Here is an 18,571-nt window from a genome sequence, read left to right as displayed (position 1 = left end):
CCCCACAATCACAGCCCCACAACCCCACAATCACAGCCCCACAGCCCCACAATCACAGCCCCACAGCCCCACAATCACAGCCCCACAATCACAGCCCCACAATCACAGCCTGCTCTCACTGCCTGGCTGTCTCTCCTCTCTCAGACCCCCTGGCTCCAGCTGGTGTGACCCTGACCAACACCCGGCGCCCAATGGGGCTCTCAGCCTTCTGGGACAAGACTGCTGGTGATGTGGAGCAGTTCCACCTCCAGCTCTACAGCAAGAGCCATGCAGCACAGAGGAACACCTCAGTGGGGCCAAACACCCACAACTTCACGTTCCTGGGGCTGTCCCCTGGCACTCAGTACTTCCTGAAGGTGACTGTCCTCGCTGGTCCGTACAGATCCTCGTCACACTTTGCCACTGAGTGGACATGTGAGTCAGAAGCATTCCCAGTCTCTTGCAGGTTTGGGACATCCCAGCACTGCCTGCAAGACTAGCAGTGACACAAACTTGTTGGGGTGGAGGGAGGGCTCAGGTGAGACCTGCATGCTCCCTGTCCTGGAAGACAGAGCATGTGCCATAGGTTAGGTCCCAAAAGACCCTTTTCCCCAGTTTGGATATTTCCCATTTAAGTTGAAACTTTTGCCACCACTGGTGATCTCAAGGGACCAGCCAGGGACTGGTGGGAGAGGGATGAGAGGGAGGAAGCTTAGAGACTTGCTGCTCCCTGTCTGTGGAGCAGAGCAGCCCCCTGAGAGCTGAGTGCTCTCAGCACCTGCCTGCCAGCAGCACCCTGGGGACACAGAGGAAGCTTGCATGTCCCCCAGGAGAACAGGGGATCCAGTGGTCAGGTGCCCCCACTTCTCTTCCAGCCCTGTGCAGAGATGCAGGCTGTGCCCTGGCTTCTCCAGGTGGCTCCTCCACCACCTCATGGGTCTCCATGCTCTGCTTTCCTCCAGATCCACTGTCCCTGGCTAACGTGAGTGTGCAGCCTGGCCAGAAACCCCAGGAGCTGCACGTCAGCTGGGTGGAGTCCGGAGGTGGCAGAGATCACTTGGTCCAGCTCTCGGTGGCTGAGTCCCTGTCCATCATCAGGAATGTGTCTGTCCCCCGTGGAGTCACCCAGCTCGTCCTGGCAGGGCTGGTGCCAGGGTCCCGCTACCGCGTGGAGATCATTTCCCAGGCGGGGCCTCATCGCATCTCCTCTCAGACTGCCGTCGGCTACACCGGTAGAACACAGCTCCCCTGCTCCCACCAGCCTTACACACTGTGTGGATGGCCACAGTGCTCCAGCTCCCAGCTTCACTCCCACGCTAGAGCCCCCCAGGTTTGTCCCCAGTGACGCTGTTTCTCTCCCGCAGTCCCGCTGCCTCCTCGTTCCTTGGCTGCCAGCCCCGTCAGCACTGCCCCAGCTCTGGCTGTGCACTGGGACACTCCTCCTGGGCACAGGGATGGATACCTGCTCAGCGTGCTCCAGGAGGGCTCTTCTGCACCGCCAAGGAGCCTGGAAGCAGGGAAGGACAGCACCAATGTCACTGTGCCACAGCTGGAACCAGGAACCTGCTACCTCGTTAGGATCTGGGCAGTGGCTGGAGCCCACCGCTCCCTCCCCGAGAACATCACTGCCTGCACAGGTCAGCAGCTGTGACAGCCACGGGGAATGGCAGCAGTGTTGGCACCTGGGGAGAGGAAATGAGAGGAGGGAGGGAAGAGGGCACCCTGGCCTGGTTCCTGGTGAGGCTGGCCTGTGGTCACATCCTGCCTCTCTCACTGGTGTGTTTTGTTTTTCCTCAGTTCCTGCTGCACCGACAAACCTGAGCCTTACCAACCCAGGCAGCTCCTCAGAGCTTTACACATCCTGGAACAAGCCCCCTGGCAGGAGGGACCACTACCACGTTACTCTCTACAGCCTCAGCACCCAGAGCAGGATCCAGGTGCAGACCTTGAGTCCAGATGCCCTGAACATCACCTGGAGTCACCTGGAAGCAGGCAGCAAGTTTGCTGTGCAGGTCACTGCTGTGAAAGGCTCGTTAGAAGCTTCTTCCATCAACGTCACCCAATGGACGTGTGAGTCTGACTGGTTGGGTTGGCCACAGTGCCCCACTGTGAGCCTCCACCTGAGCCTCCCAGAGCAGCCAGCACCACCTTCCTCGTGCCCACAGCTTCTGTGTGATGTCCCACCTTTCTGCTCACTGCCTTCACTCCATCCTTGACACAGAGCCAATCCCCCCATGTACCCTGGAGGCTCTGGTTATCTCCCCTGCCACATCCAGCTGCAGACTCCAGATACACTCACTCATGTGCCCTGCCTGGCGCTCTGTGCCCAGGCTTCTCTCCAGAGGATTTTTGGTCCAGCCTGCCCACTGCCTGGAGGAGCCCTGGGCACAGCAGCCTGCTCTCAGCACTGAGCAGGAGAGCTCACTGTCTCCCTGTTGATTTCCAGATCCCTTGGCCCCTGTGAACCTCAGTGTGGGCAGCCCCTCAGCCTCAGCACTGGTGGTGTCCTGGGCAGTGCTGGGCCGAGGGGCAGAAGGCTTCGTGGTGGATGTCGGTGACGCAGCGTCCGGCACTCCTGTCGGGCACACGGTGCTGGCTGGGGATGCCAGGAGCCACATCCTGAGGAGTCTGAGCCCTGGGACTCGCTACAGCGTGGCAGTGAGAGCCACAGCTGGGCCCTTCCATGCCAGCACCCCCAGCCTCACCCACTGCACACGTGAGTGTCACGCTCTCCTTCAGGCAGGTGTTCTTCAGCAGATTCCCCTTCCCAGTTCAGTCAGAGACCATACTGGTCCAGCTGACCACCCATGCAAGTGCCCAGTGGTTATTCCCTGCTGGAAGCAGCATGAGCAGTCTGTGCCTGATGCTGTGCCACACCCCGTCCCTGGTAGCCATCCACAGCAATCCACAGTCTCAGACAGCAGCCAGGGAGGCAGCAGCTGCCACAGAACCACAGCCAGCCTGTGGGACCCTGCTGCTGACCCAGCTCCTGCAGCACAGGCTTGGCACAGAGGTGGAGCAGCTCCTGGCAGTGACTGGTGTTTCCTCCCCAGGCCCGCTGCCCCCGGCCGCCGTGCGCTGGCTGAGCACGGGACACCCCGACAGGCTGAGCGTGGCCTGGGGGGCCACGGCTGGAGACAGAGATGGATACACACTGACCCTGCACCATGCACAGCTGGGCACTGTGGCAGCTACAGCCTCGCTTGGGAGAGACACCCACAACTTCACCTTCACGGGACTGGCCCCAGGACACGAGTACTCCCTGGAAGCCACTGCCACAGCCGGACAGTACCGGGCAGCAGCACCCAAAATCAGTGGCTGGACACGTGAGTGTACCTGAAGCAGTGTCCTCTGCAGAGGGGTGGGAAATGTCACAGCACTGGGCTGTCCTGAGGAGAGCTGGGAGGTTCATGGGGTACCTGGTGCTTTTGGAGATGTGCACCCTGCACAGGTGTTAGTGTTAGCAGTCAGTGCTGGGGCACACTGCGTGGCAGTGGTGTGTTCAGCTGTAGGCTTTCACAAGGACATGCTGATCAGGGCTGCCCAGATGTGCCTGTGCTGGGCCATGCCCTGCCTGTGCTCACCCATCTCCTGTGGCCAGCAGCACAGAGTGTACAGGCACCTGTACCTGTGCACAGGAGCCTCACTGCGTCTCTTCCCATGGGTAGAAACCACCTTGCCATAAAGGTTCATGAAATTTATCAGTGTAGTACCAAAGCCACTGCACAGTCCTCCCAGGAGAAGAGGTCTTTGCTCTGGAGATGGGCTAATCCAGCACTCTCCCCATGCAGAAAGGTGCTGGGGCTGCTCAGAGAGCAGAGGCTGTGGCAGCTGCTGGGTGTGGGAGCACACCTGTGCCCATGGTTCCCACCAGACTGTGGGAATGGGCATGACCTGGATGGGGAGGGCTTGGCATGTGAGGGACCAGTAAGGGTGAGCACCATTAAAGGTGAGGTGAGATGGGAGTAGGAAAAAGTGAGGATGAGGAGGCGTTTGCCAGAGGGGATCCTCCCTCAGGGAGAGCCTGTCCTGCTGCACCCATCACATGTCTGTCTCCTGCTCGGTGTCCCTAACATGAGCTGTGGTGGCTCCCCAGGCCCACTGCCCCCGGCCAGCGTGCGCTTGCTGAGCACGGGACACCCCGACAGGCTGAGCGTGGCCTGGGGGGCCACAGCTGGAGACAGAGATGGATACACACTGACCCTGCACCATGCACAGCTGGGCACTGTGGCAGCTACAGCCTCGCTTGGGAGAGACACCCACAACTTCACCTTCACGGGACTGGCCCCAGGGAGCAAATACGTGGTGGAGGTGGCATCTGTGGCTGGGTCCTTCAGGGCACCCGCGGGGAACGTCAGCAACTGGACGTGTGAGTACCTTTTCTGAGGGGATGTGTGCCTTGCTGGGCAGTCCTGAAAGCTCATGGCCAAGAACATGGCCCTGCTGACCTTCAGAGCAGCCCCCAAGCCCTGCCATGGCACTGAGCAAGGCTCTGCCTACTCTCAGCAGCAGCTCCACCAGGCTGGGTGAGGGTGGCCGGAGCTCCAAAGCCGTGCTTCAGGGGACAGCACGCAGGAGGGAGCAGCAAGCAGGGTGTTCACCTTCTCCTGTCCTCTAGCTGGCTGTGTGTTCCCTCCTCACCCCTCCCCAGATGTCTCACCCTGTCTGGGATGGGGCTGTCCCTGCTCAGACGAGCACAGAGAAGTTTGCAGAAGCTTTGAGCTGCCTCTGGGCTGGTGGCTGGAGCCACACAGTCGAGGCTGAGTGCGCTGCCTGGTGTGGTGCATCCCTCCTGATGGCACTGCTGAGGGACCCAGGCAGTGTCCTCAGGCCCTCTGCTGACACATCTCCTGTCCTGTCTTGGCAGACCCCTTGGCACCCCGTAACGTGTACATGACGAACCAGGGCTACCCCAACAGGCTGAGTGCGTCCTGGCGAGCCGAGCCACAAGGACAAGACGGCTTCAGGCTGCTCCTGTATCACTCGGGGTCAGGCATTGTGGCAGCCAATGTCTCTGTTGGGAAAGGCACCAGCAAATTCACCTTTTCTGGCCTGGCTCCAGGACACAAATACCTGCTGGAAGTGGTGTCTGTGGCAGGGCCCTATGCAGCCTCTGCAGGGAACATCAGTGACTGGACAAGTGAGTGTCAGAGCTGGACATTCTGCATCTTGCACGGGCCCAGCCTTCCTGTCTGGGTGGGCTCAGCACCTGCGGTGGGAAGGGGCAGAGGCTCAGCCAGGACTGCTGCCTGGAGCTGTAGGCTCACAGGATGGTTTGGGTTGGAAGGGACCTTTTAAGGTCCAACCCCCCTGGTAGTGGCAGGGACATCTTCAATTAGATCAGGTTGCTCAGAGCCCTCTCTAACCCGACCCCAAATACTCCCAGGGATGGGATGGGGTGTGATGTACCAGTGTAGCAATGGGATCATGGGCTGGGCAGGACAGGAGAGTCAGGCAGGGAATCCTGCTGCCTGTGGGAGGGCCTGGCAGCCACGAGTGCTGTTTCATTCAGGAGGCAGCCTCTGGCCCGTGGCCCCAGTGGCTGAAGTCTGGCTCCTCCAGGCAGGAGCGTGACTGAACAAGAGCACACGGGATGCCATGGCAGTGGTGCTGCCCACAGCCTGGGGGACCATGAGGCCTCACAGCCTGGGAGGACACCCCACCATTCCTTTTCTCCAGGCACTCAGAGAATTGCTGGCATGGGGTATAAAGGGAGGATGGGCCTTTTTTTTCCATTTTATGGAATGTGGAAATGCAGATAAGCACAATAAGCCTTTTCATGTGCTTGTCCCCACTTTGCTTGGGGAATCCAGCGGTCCCTGCTCCCACGCTCAGCCATCCCCTGGTAGGGTGCAGGGAGTCATGTGCATAGCCCTTCGGGCAGGTCTCTAATGAAGCTTGCTAATTAGCAGGAAGAAGAATCCATCTCCTCATGCTCCTCACTCTGTATGTCCTTCAGCTGCCATTTAAAGGTCATTTCTGGCAAACAGCAGCTGCAGGAATGTTATCACTGAGCATGTGGAGTCTCCTCGTGTCACCCATCCCCTGCCTGTGTCTCTGTAGATGAGAACAGAGCACATGCACACCAGTAACTCTTCCTGGTGTGGTTTTTGCTGTAGCCCCCTCAGTTCCCCAGAATCTCTCGGCGGTGGCTGAAGGGAACAACACGATGCTGATCTCCTGGGGCAGTGTCTCTGGACAGCAGGACGACTGCCAGCTGTGGCTGCGGGACCCCCGGAACAGCTCACTGCCCTGGCGGCACTCCCTGGGCAGAGGACAGGTCCAGCACCTCCTCCAGGGGCTGATCCCAGGCAGGAACTACTCTGTGTCCTTGAGCTGTGTGGCTGGGCCGTACTGGAGCAGCACCAAGCCCTTGGCAGTGCCCATGGGTGGGTACGCGCTGCCGCGGGGAGCGAGCGGGGCAGGCTGGAAGGGGGAGAAGCACCTGGGTGGCCTCAAGTCTGGATTGACCCTTGAGTGTCAACAGAGGCATGGGAAGTCTTGTGGTGGGAGACAGGGAAAGCCAGCAAGGTGACTCTGTGGTAGCCATTGGCTCCCTAAGCTAGCCCCACAGCACAGATCTGCTGTCTCCTGGCTGCCGTGGAGCAGAGCAGACTGCAGATCTCCACTGGCTGATGTCTCCTGTAAGGTGTGAGCTCAGGCCCTGCCCATTCCCCCTGTCCTGTGGCCCATGGCACAGCAGGGTGTGAGTGTCTGGCTCTGCTCATCTCGCTGGCCTCGGGAGCAGGGGCTGACAGGGGCAGGCTCTGGCTGATTCCTCTGATCCAGAGTCCAGAGCCTGCCCTATCTCCTTTGCAGAGCCAAACCCAGTGAAGGATGTGCAGTGCCTAGCAGAGTCAAGGAGCCTTTACTTGAACTGGACAAGCTCTCCTGGAGATGTGGAGGCTTACGAGGTGGTGACAGAGAGACTTTCTGAAGGACCCCCCACCCCCAGGCACACCATGAGCATCCCTTCCAGCGAGGCCAGTCTGGAGGGGCTGCAGCCAAACTCCTCCTACCGAATCATTGTGAGCACCGTGGGCATGAACACGCTGAGGAGCCAGGCTGTGACTCTGCTCTGCAGCACAGCAGTGGAGCGTGAGTCCCCTCCTGTCCCACAGAGCCCAACAGCTGCTTAGAGCTGGCACTGTCTGAGCTCCACGTGCTTGTGGTGCCCTGCTCGGGGCTCTGAGGGTGCTGCTGGGCCCCTCAGGCTGAGCAGAGGGGGCTGGGGCAGGGACACACTAAGAGGATTGCTGGTTCTCCTCGCAGCCCTGCCGCCGCCCCTGCGCGCAGACGCGTTCCCAGTGGAGGCCAGCTCCACGGTTATCATTTCACCCGAGCTGTTCAGCGAGGAGAACGGCCAGATCCAGTACTACGGTGTCATTGCTACCACCAACGAGTCATGTAAGTGTCCCTGCATGTCCCTGGAGGGCAGCAGCACCCCTGGACATCCCTCTGGGACTGTGGGCAGCAGCACCCCTGGACATCCCCCTGGGACTGTCACTGTCACCTTGCACATCCCCCTCCAGTGCTGAGGCCCACCCAGGAGATCGTGTCCAGCACCTGGTACGACCACTATTATGGGACAGAGGACTCCTACCTGGCAGTGCTCCTACCCAACCCCTTCCATCAGAGGAGCTCCCCCGAAACCTGGCGGGTGCCGGTGGGAACAGAGGAGTGCGGCCAGTCCAGGGCCATGTGCAACGGGAAGCTGAAAGCCAACGAGCAGTACAGGTGAGAGGTGTCAGCATCCCTCCTGAGGGGAAGGGCTGGAGGAGGAAAAGGACTGCATATGTCCCTGCCAGCAGCTCCCTGGATGGCACCTCACACCCCCAAATCCTCAGCAGGGGACCCCAAGGGTTCTCCACCAAGCAGCATTTGAGAGAGGCAGGGCTTGGCATGCAGGGAATGTTAGGCAGCGTAGTGGGCAGGAGAAGGAAAGCTGAGGCTGCCAAGGGCTGTGTGTGTAGTCTCAGGAGCTGAGCAGATGCCCAGCCCCAGGAGAGGAACTAAAACAGAATCTGTTATTTGTAGGACCTTCGTGACTCAGAACCATGTGCAGACGGTGCAAAAATGAAACTGATTTGGAAACAGTTTAAGTGGTGCCTACATGGGGGGGGTCCAGAGGTTGGGGGTAGCAAACACTCAGTCCAAGTTCCAAGAGGTCCAAGTTCCCCTAGAGACACACACATGGATCCCAATAGTCATAATTTCAGAGTCTTATTTGACACTAAATAGAATCCAGGAACATGGGGGTACATAGTTTCTTTTAAAACTGCTGATGGAAAAACAGGTTTTCCACTGCTAACAAGGAGTGGTATCTTTAGTCAGTCCTGTTAATTCAGCAGCTCACAGTTTCATCAAATGGGGACCATATCCATGGGCATTTCTCTGATCCCCCAGAGTCTGGAACATTATCCCGTTTCACTTTAAAGAAACTTGCAGCAAGGACTGCTGATGGTGATAAAGCCATTGAGCACATTAGGAAAAGAGAATGAAAGTCTGTGGGAGAGTGTGTTCATGAGAGACCTTTCCTTTCCACTGGGAATAAAGGGAGAATTAAATCTGCCCATAAGGTTTGTGGTGAGTGGGTGTTGGGCTGTCCCTTTCCCTTTCCCTTTCCCTTTCCCTTTCCCTTTCCCTTTCCCTTTCCCTTTCCCTTCCCCTCCCCTTTTTCCCCACCACTGTTCCTGTGTGCAGACATGGAAAACTTTAACTGACTCCTGTGGAGTTGTTTTATATTCACATCTGCACCAAACAGGGGCTCTTGAGCTGCTGGTTAGGGCAGCACTGGCCCAGATTGGTGATGACACCCAGGGGGTGGGAAATAGCTGTTTTTCCCAGGGGAAATAAAAAAAATGTGGAGTTTCCAGAGAGCCATTGCCTTGGAAATTGCAGCCAGAGTGGGGTAATGAGGAGCAGAGAGCAATTCTGCTGTGCAGGAGGATGGGTACAGTGCACTCCTCTCCCGTGTCCATCTCGTGTCCATCCCAGGCCCCTGGGCTGGTGTGGCCATCTCACAAGGGTTCCTCACCCATCAAATCTGTCTGTTCTGATTGCTCACACCTCACCCTCAGGTGTGGCAGGGCAGGACCTGCCAGTTCACCCCTGAGCCTCAGCTCTGGGGGGACAGAGAGGGGTCAGCTGGGGATAGAGAGGGAACAGCAGGGCGGAGGCCTCAGGTCTGTCAGCAGCCTGGAGGGGACTTCAACAGCAGCAGGACAGCCTCCACACCCTGGCACTGATGGGCTCTGTACCTGCCCCACCCACCTGGAGTTCCACCAGGACCTCCTGAGGGGAAGCAGCTTATTCAGGGACATCAGGCCCTGTCATTAATCCACCTGCCATGATTCAATAATGAGTCCTGAACTGTCCAGTTATTCAGGACTAGAAGGTCCTTCTACACCACAGCTTGCTTTCTTCTACACCACAGCTTTCTTTCAGTTTGGCTGCCCTAAACAACATAAATGTTCTCAGTACAAACAGCACTTGACCTAAATATCCTAAATATCTGACCTAAATATCTTAAACATCCAGCCTAAATAGCCTCAGTACATGGAACACTCAGCCTAAATACCCGACCTAAATATCTGCAGTAAACTGTGCTGCTGAGGTGATGATTGTTAGGGTGGTAAAAAGCTGACAGCTCATTCCCACTCAGAATTTCTGTTCTTGTTTCCTGTCTTTCAGTGAGTTATTTATCCACAAGCCCTCATCTTTGATGCCATGGCCTCTGCAGGCTCTGAGCCCTGGCAGCTGCGTGTGGGGCGCTGCCAGAGGGGACCCACACACACTCAACAAACCCTTGGCTGCTAAAATCCAGTGCTACCTATAAAAGCTTTGTCTTGCACTTAGGGCACGAGAAAGAGCCCTTCCAAGTGCCCTGCTCAGAAGGAAGGCAGCTCTGCAGAGAGCTGTGGGCACTGGTGCTGGCAGGAGGGGGATGAGGATGCACCAGCCACTTGTGTGTGTGTGCAGGGAAGGGTCTGGGGCAGGGCTGAGCCCTTCCAGCCTCTGTGTCAAACAGGGCTCAGCTCTTTCCTGTCAGCCCTCTTAACCAGCTGACATGAACATGAAATTTTTGGTGTCCTATAGAAGACCAGATATATAACCTATAGAAGACCAGATATATAACCTTTCTCTGTAGACAACCCTTTGGAGGAGAGCTGCTTCCCATTTGTGCTTTCTGAACAATTTCTTGTGCTTTCCCAAGTAGAACAGACTTATCCAAGAGGCAGAAAAGGGAGGAAAGACTATTTCCACACATCCCCTTAAATCCATAACATTTTTTAACAAGATTTTTCCAGGCAGTGGTCCTTTTCCCCTGGGTCCTGGCTGCTGGGTGCTGTGTTCAGCTCAGGCACAGGACTCTGCTTTGCCTTTAGGTTCAGCATTGCTGCCTTCACCAAATATGACCCAGTGGCCCCTGCTGTGACATTCACCATGTTCTCAGGTAAGCTGGAAAACAGAATCTTCCACACCTGGCTGTGTAGGTTAGAGCTAATGAACAGCCAGAGGGAGCTCATAGGCTATATGAGCCCTATATAATATATCTATATATATATATATAAATATATAGTTATATATAATATAGTTATATATAATATAGTTATGTATAATATAGTTATATATACTATATTTATATATAATATAATTATGTATAATATAATTGAATAAAATATAATTGTATATAACATAACTTTATATATTATATAATATATAATATTATATTATTATATACAATATAATGAGCTCTATATAATAAATAGAATAAATGCAGCCATATATCATAGAATTATAAAATGGTTTAGGTTGGAAGGGACCTTAAAGCTCATATAGTTCCACTCCCTGCCATGGCAGGGACACCTTCCACTAGCCCAGATTGCTCCAGCCCTGTCCAACCTGGCCTTGGACACTTCCAGGGCTGGACCAGCCACAGCTGCTCTGGGCACCCTGTTCCAGGGCCTCACCACCCTCATTATAAAATACTTTTTTACTGACTCTTCTCTCTATTCTCTCTCTTTTTAATTCCAGCTGCTGGATCCAGTGCAGACACAGCTCCACTCTCAATGCCAATAATCGCTGGAATCATTGTGGGATTTCTTCTGACACTTGCAGCTATTTTTGCTTTGGTTTACTGGAAACAGCTCAAAGCAAAGAGGTGAGCAGGAGCCATATCTGACCTATTGAGTGCAGGCTGAGATACCCAACCTTCAGCTGGGTATCCAACTCCAAGCCTGGAGGAGAGCAGGGAGAGGGGGCAAGAAGAGACTCAGACAAACCAGCACATGGAATTGTGCCTGGCAAGCTCAGAAGCCAAAGGCAGAGGGGAGAGAGGAGCTGCCCATGTGCAGTTAGGTCACAAAACCCTACAGGTGTGCAAGGCAGTGTGCACAATACCTCATGGCATCAGTCTCTGCACTGCAGGCAAAAGTAACAGCCCCTGTGCTTTGATTCTAGGACCAAGAAGAACAGCCCACCCCAGGAAATGGTGACCTACAGCTTGAGGTGGGTGCTGGAGTCTGCCCTCTGTGTGGCCCCACAGCAGCTCCCACTGTCCTTTACTCACTTCCTTTTTCATGCTTTGACTCAGGAAAAATCCAAACCTTTCCTCTGCCCAGTTATTTTATAAATCAGTCTTTCCCAAGTTCAGTGTTTATTGCCCAGCTCCATTCCAAGTCTGGCATTGTCTACACCTCCTGTGCGAGTTTCTGCAGCAGGAGAATATTCTCATCACCCTGAATCCCTCCCAGCATTTAAACAGGGCAATTAAACTCCCAATATTCCCTGGGCAGTGGGGTGGGCCATGAAGCACCCCTGTGTGCACCCAGGTGCTGCAGGTCTCACCTCTGGGCTCTCAGTGGCTCCTGGCCAGGCCAGGCCTCCCAGGAACTGAGGCAGGTTTTCCTCTGGACTTCATTTCCTGCAGGAACATCCACCGGCCAGTTCCCCTGCAGAACTTCAAGCAGTACTATGAGATGAAGACAGCAAGTGCTAACCACGCTTTTTTCCAGGAGTTTGAGGTGAGACCCCTCCTAGGGCTGACACTGGGTTTCTCCTCTCGGTGGCTCATGCTGCTGGGTGTCCAATATGGAGTGCTCCTCTCCAGGGATGGTCACCCATCTCTAGCAATCCACTCACCCTGTGACCAGCCTTGGAGGCCAAAGATTGGATGGAACAAGTGATCAGCAGTTCCTTTGCTCAAAACCTGGTTTGTTCAAGTTGTGGTCAAAACACATGGTGTGAGGTGAACCAGCACAGAGCAGAGTGCCCCAGCCCTGACTGGAGGTGAAGGTGAGAGGGGTGGTGATGAAAACCACCCTGGCAGGGTTAGGAAAGAGCCTGCAGCCAGAGGGAAGGTCAAGCAGCACTCAGACCTCCAGGGTCAGGCTGGGAGCTTCACCTCAGGCTGCCTTCCCTGGGTCCCACTGCCAACATCTGCAGCCTCTGGGCTGTTCTGCTGCAGCATCTTCAAATTCCCATCAGCAATTTCAAACCCTCCTCAGATCACCCTTGTCTGGCTTCTTGAGTGGGGACAGGGGCAGAAGCAGATGTGGCACAAGATATTTCTGTTTGCTTAGCAGAAAATCCTCTGAGCTTTGTGGTAGATTTCTGAGGCTTTTCCCCCCAGTTCTTGTTCTTGGGAATGAACAGTGCTGCTGGAAAAGCCACCATGGCTCAGAGTGCACAGGCCATGTGAGGGTAACCCTCTTTACCCTCCAGACAGAGCCACTGGCCATGAGCAGGGGGCTGAGCTGACCAGGAGTTCTCCAGAGGAACATTTGTGCTTTTCCCCTGTCCTGCAGGAGCTGAAGGAAGTTGGGAAGGAGCAGTCGAAGGTGGAGGCTGAGCTGCCAGCAAATGTCTCCAAGAACAGATATCCCCACGTGTTGCCCTGTGAGTGCTGTCTCCTCCCTGCTCCCCCAGCAGCCAGGTGGGAGCTCACAGGGCAGTGTTTAAGGACAGGCTCCTCACTGCCAGGGTGAGTGCCTGGCTCCTTTCCTGGGAGCAGGAGGACTCTTGAAATGGGCCTCAGTTTCCATTTTCCTGCTGGAGACTTGAGGCTTGATGGTTGAGCCATCAGCCTCCCCAGCTCCTCCAGTGGGTTTCTGGGTGAGCCTGGCTCAGGATGGCTCCTAACAGGGGACCAAAGGGGGTCCATGAGCTTCACTGATGGGCCTCATGAGCCCAGCTCTGTTTCCCAGTCCCCTGCTAGCCCAGCTGGCAGGCAGTGCTCACCTCTCAGGGGAGAAGGTGCCTGGCAGAGCACAGAGCCTCCCTGCTGGAGCTGCTGAGGCTTCTCCCACTGGGTTTCCCAGCTGGCCATGTCCTGCTGAAGGGCTGCCTTGGGGCTCACCTGTGTGTGGTCTCTTCCAGATGATCACTCTCGGGTCAAACTGAGCCAGCTGGGGGAGGATCCACACTCAGACTACATCAATGCCAACTTCATGCCTGTGAGTGCCTGCTTGCCTTCCCCACTGAGATGTGGCCACAGGGCACCATCACAGAAACTGCCTGGGTCGAGGCAGTGTCCCCTTCTGTGAGGGCTGGTGGGCACGGGGTGCTGGTGAGGCACAGCTGGCACAGCCAGGAGAAGCTGGGGGGAAGGTGGAGATGTGTGGTTGTCCTTTAGCAGGCACTGATGGAGCCTGAGGTGACAAATGCAGAGGTGTGAGTGTGGGAAGACTGGCAAGTCTCGCTGCTTTCTTCTTGTGGACTGTCTGTCCTCTTCCATCCCCTCCCAGCTTACTGCCCTGTCTCTCTGCCTGCTCTTTTTCCTTCTGGCCTGTGCAGCTGCATTTGAACAACCCTGGAGCTGTGGCCTCATCCCCCAGCTGGGGGGTGTTCCCAGGTAACAGGGGGGGCACAGACATGCATGTGCCCTTGTGTGGCTCTGGGGGACATGTGTGTGCCCAAGGGCAGAGAAATACCTGAGACCCTGCATGCTCACCCTGCCCTCAGCACTGAAGGGGAAGCTCAGGCCTGACCCAGATCTGTCTTTCCCCAGTTAGGCTGAATGAGGAACTGATTGGAGGGAAATGGTGTGGGTCACTTTATTCCAAGTATGTAGAGAGTGTATGCTGGGAGCTCATGTTTCCTGTGAGATCAGCTGCTTCTGAGATCAGCTGCCTGGGAACTGTGCCCATGTGGGCTAAGGGCAACAGGAATTTCTCCTTCTACCACAAAAACAGACCAGGCACTGACAGCACTCACCTGCCTTGGCAACCTGCTCACTCACCTTGCTCTTGTCTGCCTCTTGCCCAGGGCTACACATCCCAGCAAGAGTTCATTGCCACCCAGGGGCCCCTAAAGAAAACCATTGAGGATTTCTGGAGGCTGGTGTGGGAGCAGAACGTCTGCAATATCATCATGCTGACAGTGTGCATGGAGAATGGGCGGGTAGGTCGGTGCCAGCCCCAGCCCAGTCCTGGTGGGGTGAGCTGAGTCCAGGGCTGGGTCTGTGTCCTCCACAAAACCCTGCTCTGATATGGCTCCAGGATGAGCACAGAGCTTCCCTGACAGACAGTTTGGGGGGAGAGAGGCTGATCTGTGCAGCTCAGCCTTAGCTTGGGGCAGGAGCTTAGCCAGGACCACCCCCATCACCCTCAGATATTCCTGCAGAATCTGAAATTGCCATGTCCTCTGGGTGAGCCACCCCACATGGACTGTTCCTCCAGTCTCCAGGGATGATGAGACCCACACAGGTCCTTTTTTCTGGAAGAGGCTGAGCTCCAAATGAAGGGGCTGTGAGAGAGAGCTGTGCAAAGCTCCCAGTGGGAAGGGGAAACACCCCTGCCTGCTCCCCAAGGCCTGTCCTGGCTCCCCTCACAGCTGCTCCTCTCTAGATGCTCCCTGGGAGCCAGAAGATCACCTGGTCCCTCCCTGGCCTCACGGAGACCCTGTCCTGCTCTAGGTGCTGTGTGATCATTACTGGCCATCAGAATCTGCCCCGGTCACCTATGGGCAGGTGCGTGTCCACCTCCTGTCACAGAGCAGCTCTGAGGAGTGGACGATACGGGAGTTCAAGCTGTGGCATGTGAGTTCCCACACCAGGGGATGTGAGGCCCTGTCCAGGGCTGGGGGTAGGTGCTGGCATTTCTCCTCAGTGCTGGTGGCACCTTTCCCTGCCATTTGTGGGGCTCAGAGAAGATCCAAGCCCTGAGGAGAAGCCTCCCCCTTCAGATGGGTGACATGGGGGTGACCAGCATGCTGCTCTCCACCCTTGCTCTCTCATTTCCATGTCCCTGGGCCAGCCTGCAGCTCCCAGGGTACATTCCCTGGCAGTCAGGGGCAGATGTGCTCCCTGCCAGCTCCACGTGTCCTGTGGGGCAGGGTGGAGGAGCAGACACCACCGGGCAGTGCAGACCCGACGGTGGCTGATCCCTGCAGCTGAGCCGGGTGTCCTCAAGCCCCTGGGTGCTGGCAGGGCTGTGGGGCTGCCCCGGGGGGCTGCACACCCATCAGCAATGCCCCGTGCAGGAGGGTGCCAGGGCAGAGCGCTTCGTGTCCCACCTGCACTACACGGCATGGCCCGACCACGGCATCCCCGAGTCCACCACCTCCATCATGACCTTCCGGGACCTGGTCCAGGAGCACATCCAGAGCACCAAGGATGCAGGGCCCACCCTCGTGCACTGCAGGTGATGATGGTGGGGGAGAGCAGGGGGGACGAGGGTCCTGCTCAAGCTGTGCACAAGAGCAGTGCCCAGGAGGCAGAGCTGCTGCGTGCTGCCCCGGGCTGTGGGGCAGGGGGAGATGCTCAGCACCGACCCAGGGCAGCCTGAATGGCTCCTCAGCTCCCTGCTGGGACCAGTGCCCGGGGAGCAGCCTTTGGGAGCCCAGGGGCTGTGCTGTCAGGCCTTGTTTAACCCTTGCTTGTTCTCAGTGCTGGCGTGGGCCGCACTGGCACCTTCATTGCCCTGGACCGGCTGCTGCAGCAGATGAGGCAGGAGAAGGTGGTGGACATTTTCGGTGTTGTTTACACCTTGCGGATGAACCGCTACCTGATGATTCAGACACTGGTGAGATCTCTGCTCCCTCCTTCCCCTGGCCCCTCACTCCATCCCACTGAAGCTCACAGCTGGATGAGCTGGCCTGCCAGCCCCAGCACCCCCAGGCTGGCCCTCAGCCTGTCCCTGTGTCATCCTGCTGCTGAAAGCAGCAGCTCAGCTGGAGTGGAAATTGCTGAGGGGGGGCTTCAGCTGCTTCGTGCCCTACTAGACCCACAGCAGCAACATCCAGAGTCTGAGACCTCCCAGGAGGCTCAGAAACACCCTGGAGCACTGAGGAACAGGGTCAGGCCCTTTGCAGGCAGTTCTTAACTCAGAGCATGCTGTTGGTCTGTGATGTTCCACAGTCTGTCTCCCATCTCCAGTCCTTGGGGCTGGCACAAGGTGTCAGAATTGCCCCTCAGGAGAGGGGCCATGCCCCTGTGACATGCTGTCTCTGCAGTGTGACACTCTGTGTTGCTGCCTGCCTTTGCCTTGCAGTCCCAGTACATTTTCCTGCACAGCTGCATCCTGGACAAGATCTTGGAGGAGCCTCTCCTGGATTTATCAGGGACAGAGAGGTAATGGCTGTGCTTTGCCACTCTGATCCACAGCCCCTCCCAGCCAGCCTTGGCTCCAGGACAGGGCAGGGAAGCCCAGGCAGCCCCAGCTGGTGCTGTGAGTGAGGCCAGCACAGGGTGGGTTGTTCCCTGCAGCACGGGGAGCCCAGCACAGAGCCAGGTGCAGTCACACCAACACCAGAGATCTGCAGGGCTGTGCTGGGGAAGGCATTTCCCTCTGGCTTCCCAGCCCACAGGCATGCCCTGCCATGTGTACAAACTGGAGAGGCTCGTGGGTGACCTTGGGATGTCCCTCCTAATGAAAGCCAAGAGGATGGAGCAGGGTCCAGCTGGGCATGGCTTTGACCACCTATCTCATTGTCTTGGGGCTACATCTGGAGGTCTTTGTGGTCAGATTGTTCCCTCTCTCATGCAGAACAAGGATGTCCTTGTCCTTGCTGCCTCTTGGGAATGAACCCTGGGATGAGTCCCTCAAATTCAGGGGTTTCATTCCCAGTGAATGGGAATGAGCCCTGAATGAGCCCTGGGCTGTGTCACCCCTGAGACCTGGCTCTGTCTAGGGGACACAGGTTGTCACAGGCCAGAGCTGGGCTCTGGCCCCCTGGCATTGAGGGTTGAAGGTCACAGGCGTGTTCCCCTGCTGCAGACACCCCCTGGGTGCTGCTGGATGAGCTCAGCCTCACCCTTACACCCTGGCTCTGTCCCCAGGTCCTGCCCCATCCCGCTGAAGAGCTTTGCCCAGCACTATGCCCAGAAGGCAGCCAAGTCCCACATGGGCTTCCTGAGGGAGTACGAGGTGAGAGCTGTCCTGGGCAGGTGCAGGGAGTGCTGCCATGGCTGTGTGTGCTGAGGGCACCTGGGGACTGACTGAAGCTGGAGGACACCCCATAAGTGCCTCCTGTGTGGGTCCCATGCCCCAATGTCCTGGGTGTCGTGGCAGTGTCCCCTCCCCACGGCATCATGCCCCTCATGCATTCTGCTCAGGTTCTATCCCACCCACACCTTCCCAGGTGCCTGCAGCAGCTGCAGCCCTCTCCTGACAGCATGGCACAGCCCTGGCAGCCCTCTGCAGAGCTGCTCTGGGGGCACTGCTGCATCTGCAGCCGTGATCCCCCTCTGCTGAGTGCAGGATTCCTCAGGAGGCCCCAGCTCCTCCTGCTCCTGACCCCTCCTGCTCTCTGCCACTCTCTGTCACCCTGGCAGGCCCTCCTGGAAGTTGTCAAGGAAGAAGCCAGCTCTGCATCACCATCTTCAGGCAGCCAGCAGACACGGCCCTCCAGCATCCTGCCATGTGAGTTCTGGCACAGCTTGCATCCTCTTCCCTCCTGGTCCTTTTTCCTCCTGCCAGGCTGGACCAGGACCAGTAGTCCACAGTGTAAGAAAGTATTTTGAGACTTCAGTGACTCCCCCAGGAGGTTACTGAGGTGTTTGGGATGGAGCACATGGTGTTTGGGACTGGCATAGGTAGGTTTGCTCAGCCTGGAGAAGGCCAAGGGGAGATCCTACTGCTCTTTTCAGCAGTGGGAGGGCACAGGGCAGGCACAGAGTCTTCTCAGAGGTGTGCCATGGAGGGTCTGGAGACAAGGGGGATGGTTTGGGAGGGTAATCCAACTCAGTAGAAGGAATAGTGAATTTCCATGAAGATAGTCAAACACTGGAACAGAGGCCCAGAGAACCCACAGGCTCTCCATCCTTGGAGAGAGGCAGATCTGCATTGGCTCAGACACTGAGTGACCTGCACTACAGGAGCCTGGGATAGAGACCTGTCTTTTGGGACCCAACAGGCTGGAGATGAGCACTGCAGAAAGGAGTGCCTTTGCCAAGAAATGGTGAAGGAAGAATTGGATTTGTGTGGCAGTCAGTCTGTAAAACCTGTTTGAGCTCAAGACTGCCTTGAATCCCTCCAGCTCCCACTTACTTTGCAGATGATCGCTCCAGAGTGAAGTTTTCCCCACTGGAGCAGGGCCCTTTCTCAGGACTGCTGCAGGTGTGGCGTGTCCAGGTGAGTCTCCCTGTGCC

At 56.8% G+C, this 18,571-nt stretch overlaps 1 protein-coding gene across 4 annotated transcripts in view; it reads left to right on the top strand.

Moving 5' to 3' along the window:
• Window positions 1-18,571, top strand: part of LOC107215007 (receptor-type tyrosine-protein phosphatase V-like) — a 34,648-nt gene that overhangs the window by 11,335 nt on the left and 4,742 nt on the right. For 2 of the 4 annotated variants that reach the window (XM_015650919.3, XM_019009028.2), the window contains 26 exons: window positions 145-414; window positions 942-1,211; window positions 1,344-1,616; window positions 1,777-2,049; window positions 2,426-2,695; window positions 3,033-3,305; window positions 4,076-4,348; window positions 4,847-5,119; window positions 6,099-6,368; window positions 6,799-7,077; window positions 7,252-7,386; window positions 7,512-7,716; window positions 10,368-10,435; window positions 11,017-11,143; window positions 11,443-11,490; window positions 11,912-12,005; window positions 12,789-12,879; window positions 13,360-13,436; window positions 14,248-14,382; window positions 14,897-15,019; window positions 15,463-15,623; window positions 15,869-16,004; window positions 16,473-16,552; window positions 17,261-17,348; window positions 17,756-17,843; window positions 18,478-18,554. In XM_015650919.3, the coding sequence (XP_015506405.1) occupies window positions 145-414; window positions 942-1,211; window positions 1,344-1,616; window positions 1,777-2,049; window positions 2,426-2,695; window positions 3,033-3,305; window positions 4,076-4,348; window positions 4,847-5,119; window positions 6,099-6,368; window positions 6,799-7,077; window positions 7,252-7,386; window positions 7,512-7,716; window positions 10,368-10,435; window positions 11,017-11,143; window positions 11,443-11,490; window positions 11,912-12,005; window positions 12,789-12,879; window positions 13,360-13,436; window positions 14,248-14,382; window positions 14,897-15,019; window positions 15,463-15,623; window positions 15,869-16,004; window positions 16,473-16,552; window positions 17,261-17,348; window positions 17,756-17,843; window positions 18,478-18,554 (4,457 nt within the window). Of the gene's footprint in view, window positions 1-144; window positions 415-941; window positions 1,212-1,343; window positions 1,617-1,776; window positions 2,050-2,425; window positions 2,696-3,032; window positions 3,306-4,075; window positions 4,349-4,846; window positions 5,120-6,098; window positions 6,369-6,798; window positions 7,078-7,251; window positions 7,387-7,511; window positions 7,717-10,367; window positions 10,436-11,016; window positions 11,144-11,442; window positions 11,491-11,911; window positions 12,006-12,788; window positions 12,880-13,359; window positions 13,437-13,727; window positions 13,835-14,247; window positions 14,383-14,896; window positions 15,020-15,462; window positions 15,624-15,868; window positions 16,005-16,472; window positions 16,553-17,260; window positions 17,349-17,755; window positions 17,844-18,477; window positions 18,555-18,571 lie in introns of those variants that run through there. The other 2 variants (XM_015650917.3, XM_015650922.3) reach the window with 2 other exon arrangements.

The sequence above is a fragment of the Parus major genome, chromosome 26 (assembly GCF_001522545.3).
Source record: "Parus major isolate Abel chromosome 26, Parus_major1.1, whole genome shotgun sequence".
Classification (NCBI taxonomy): Eukaryota; Metazoa; Chordata; class Aves; order Passeriformes; family Paridae; genus Parus; species Parus major.
This window is presented reverse-complemented; position numbering and strand designations above follow the sequence as displayed.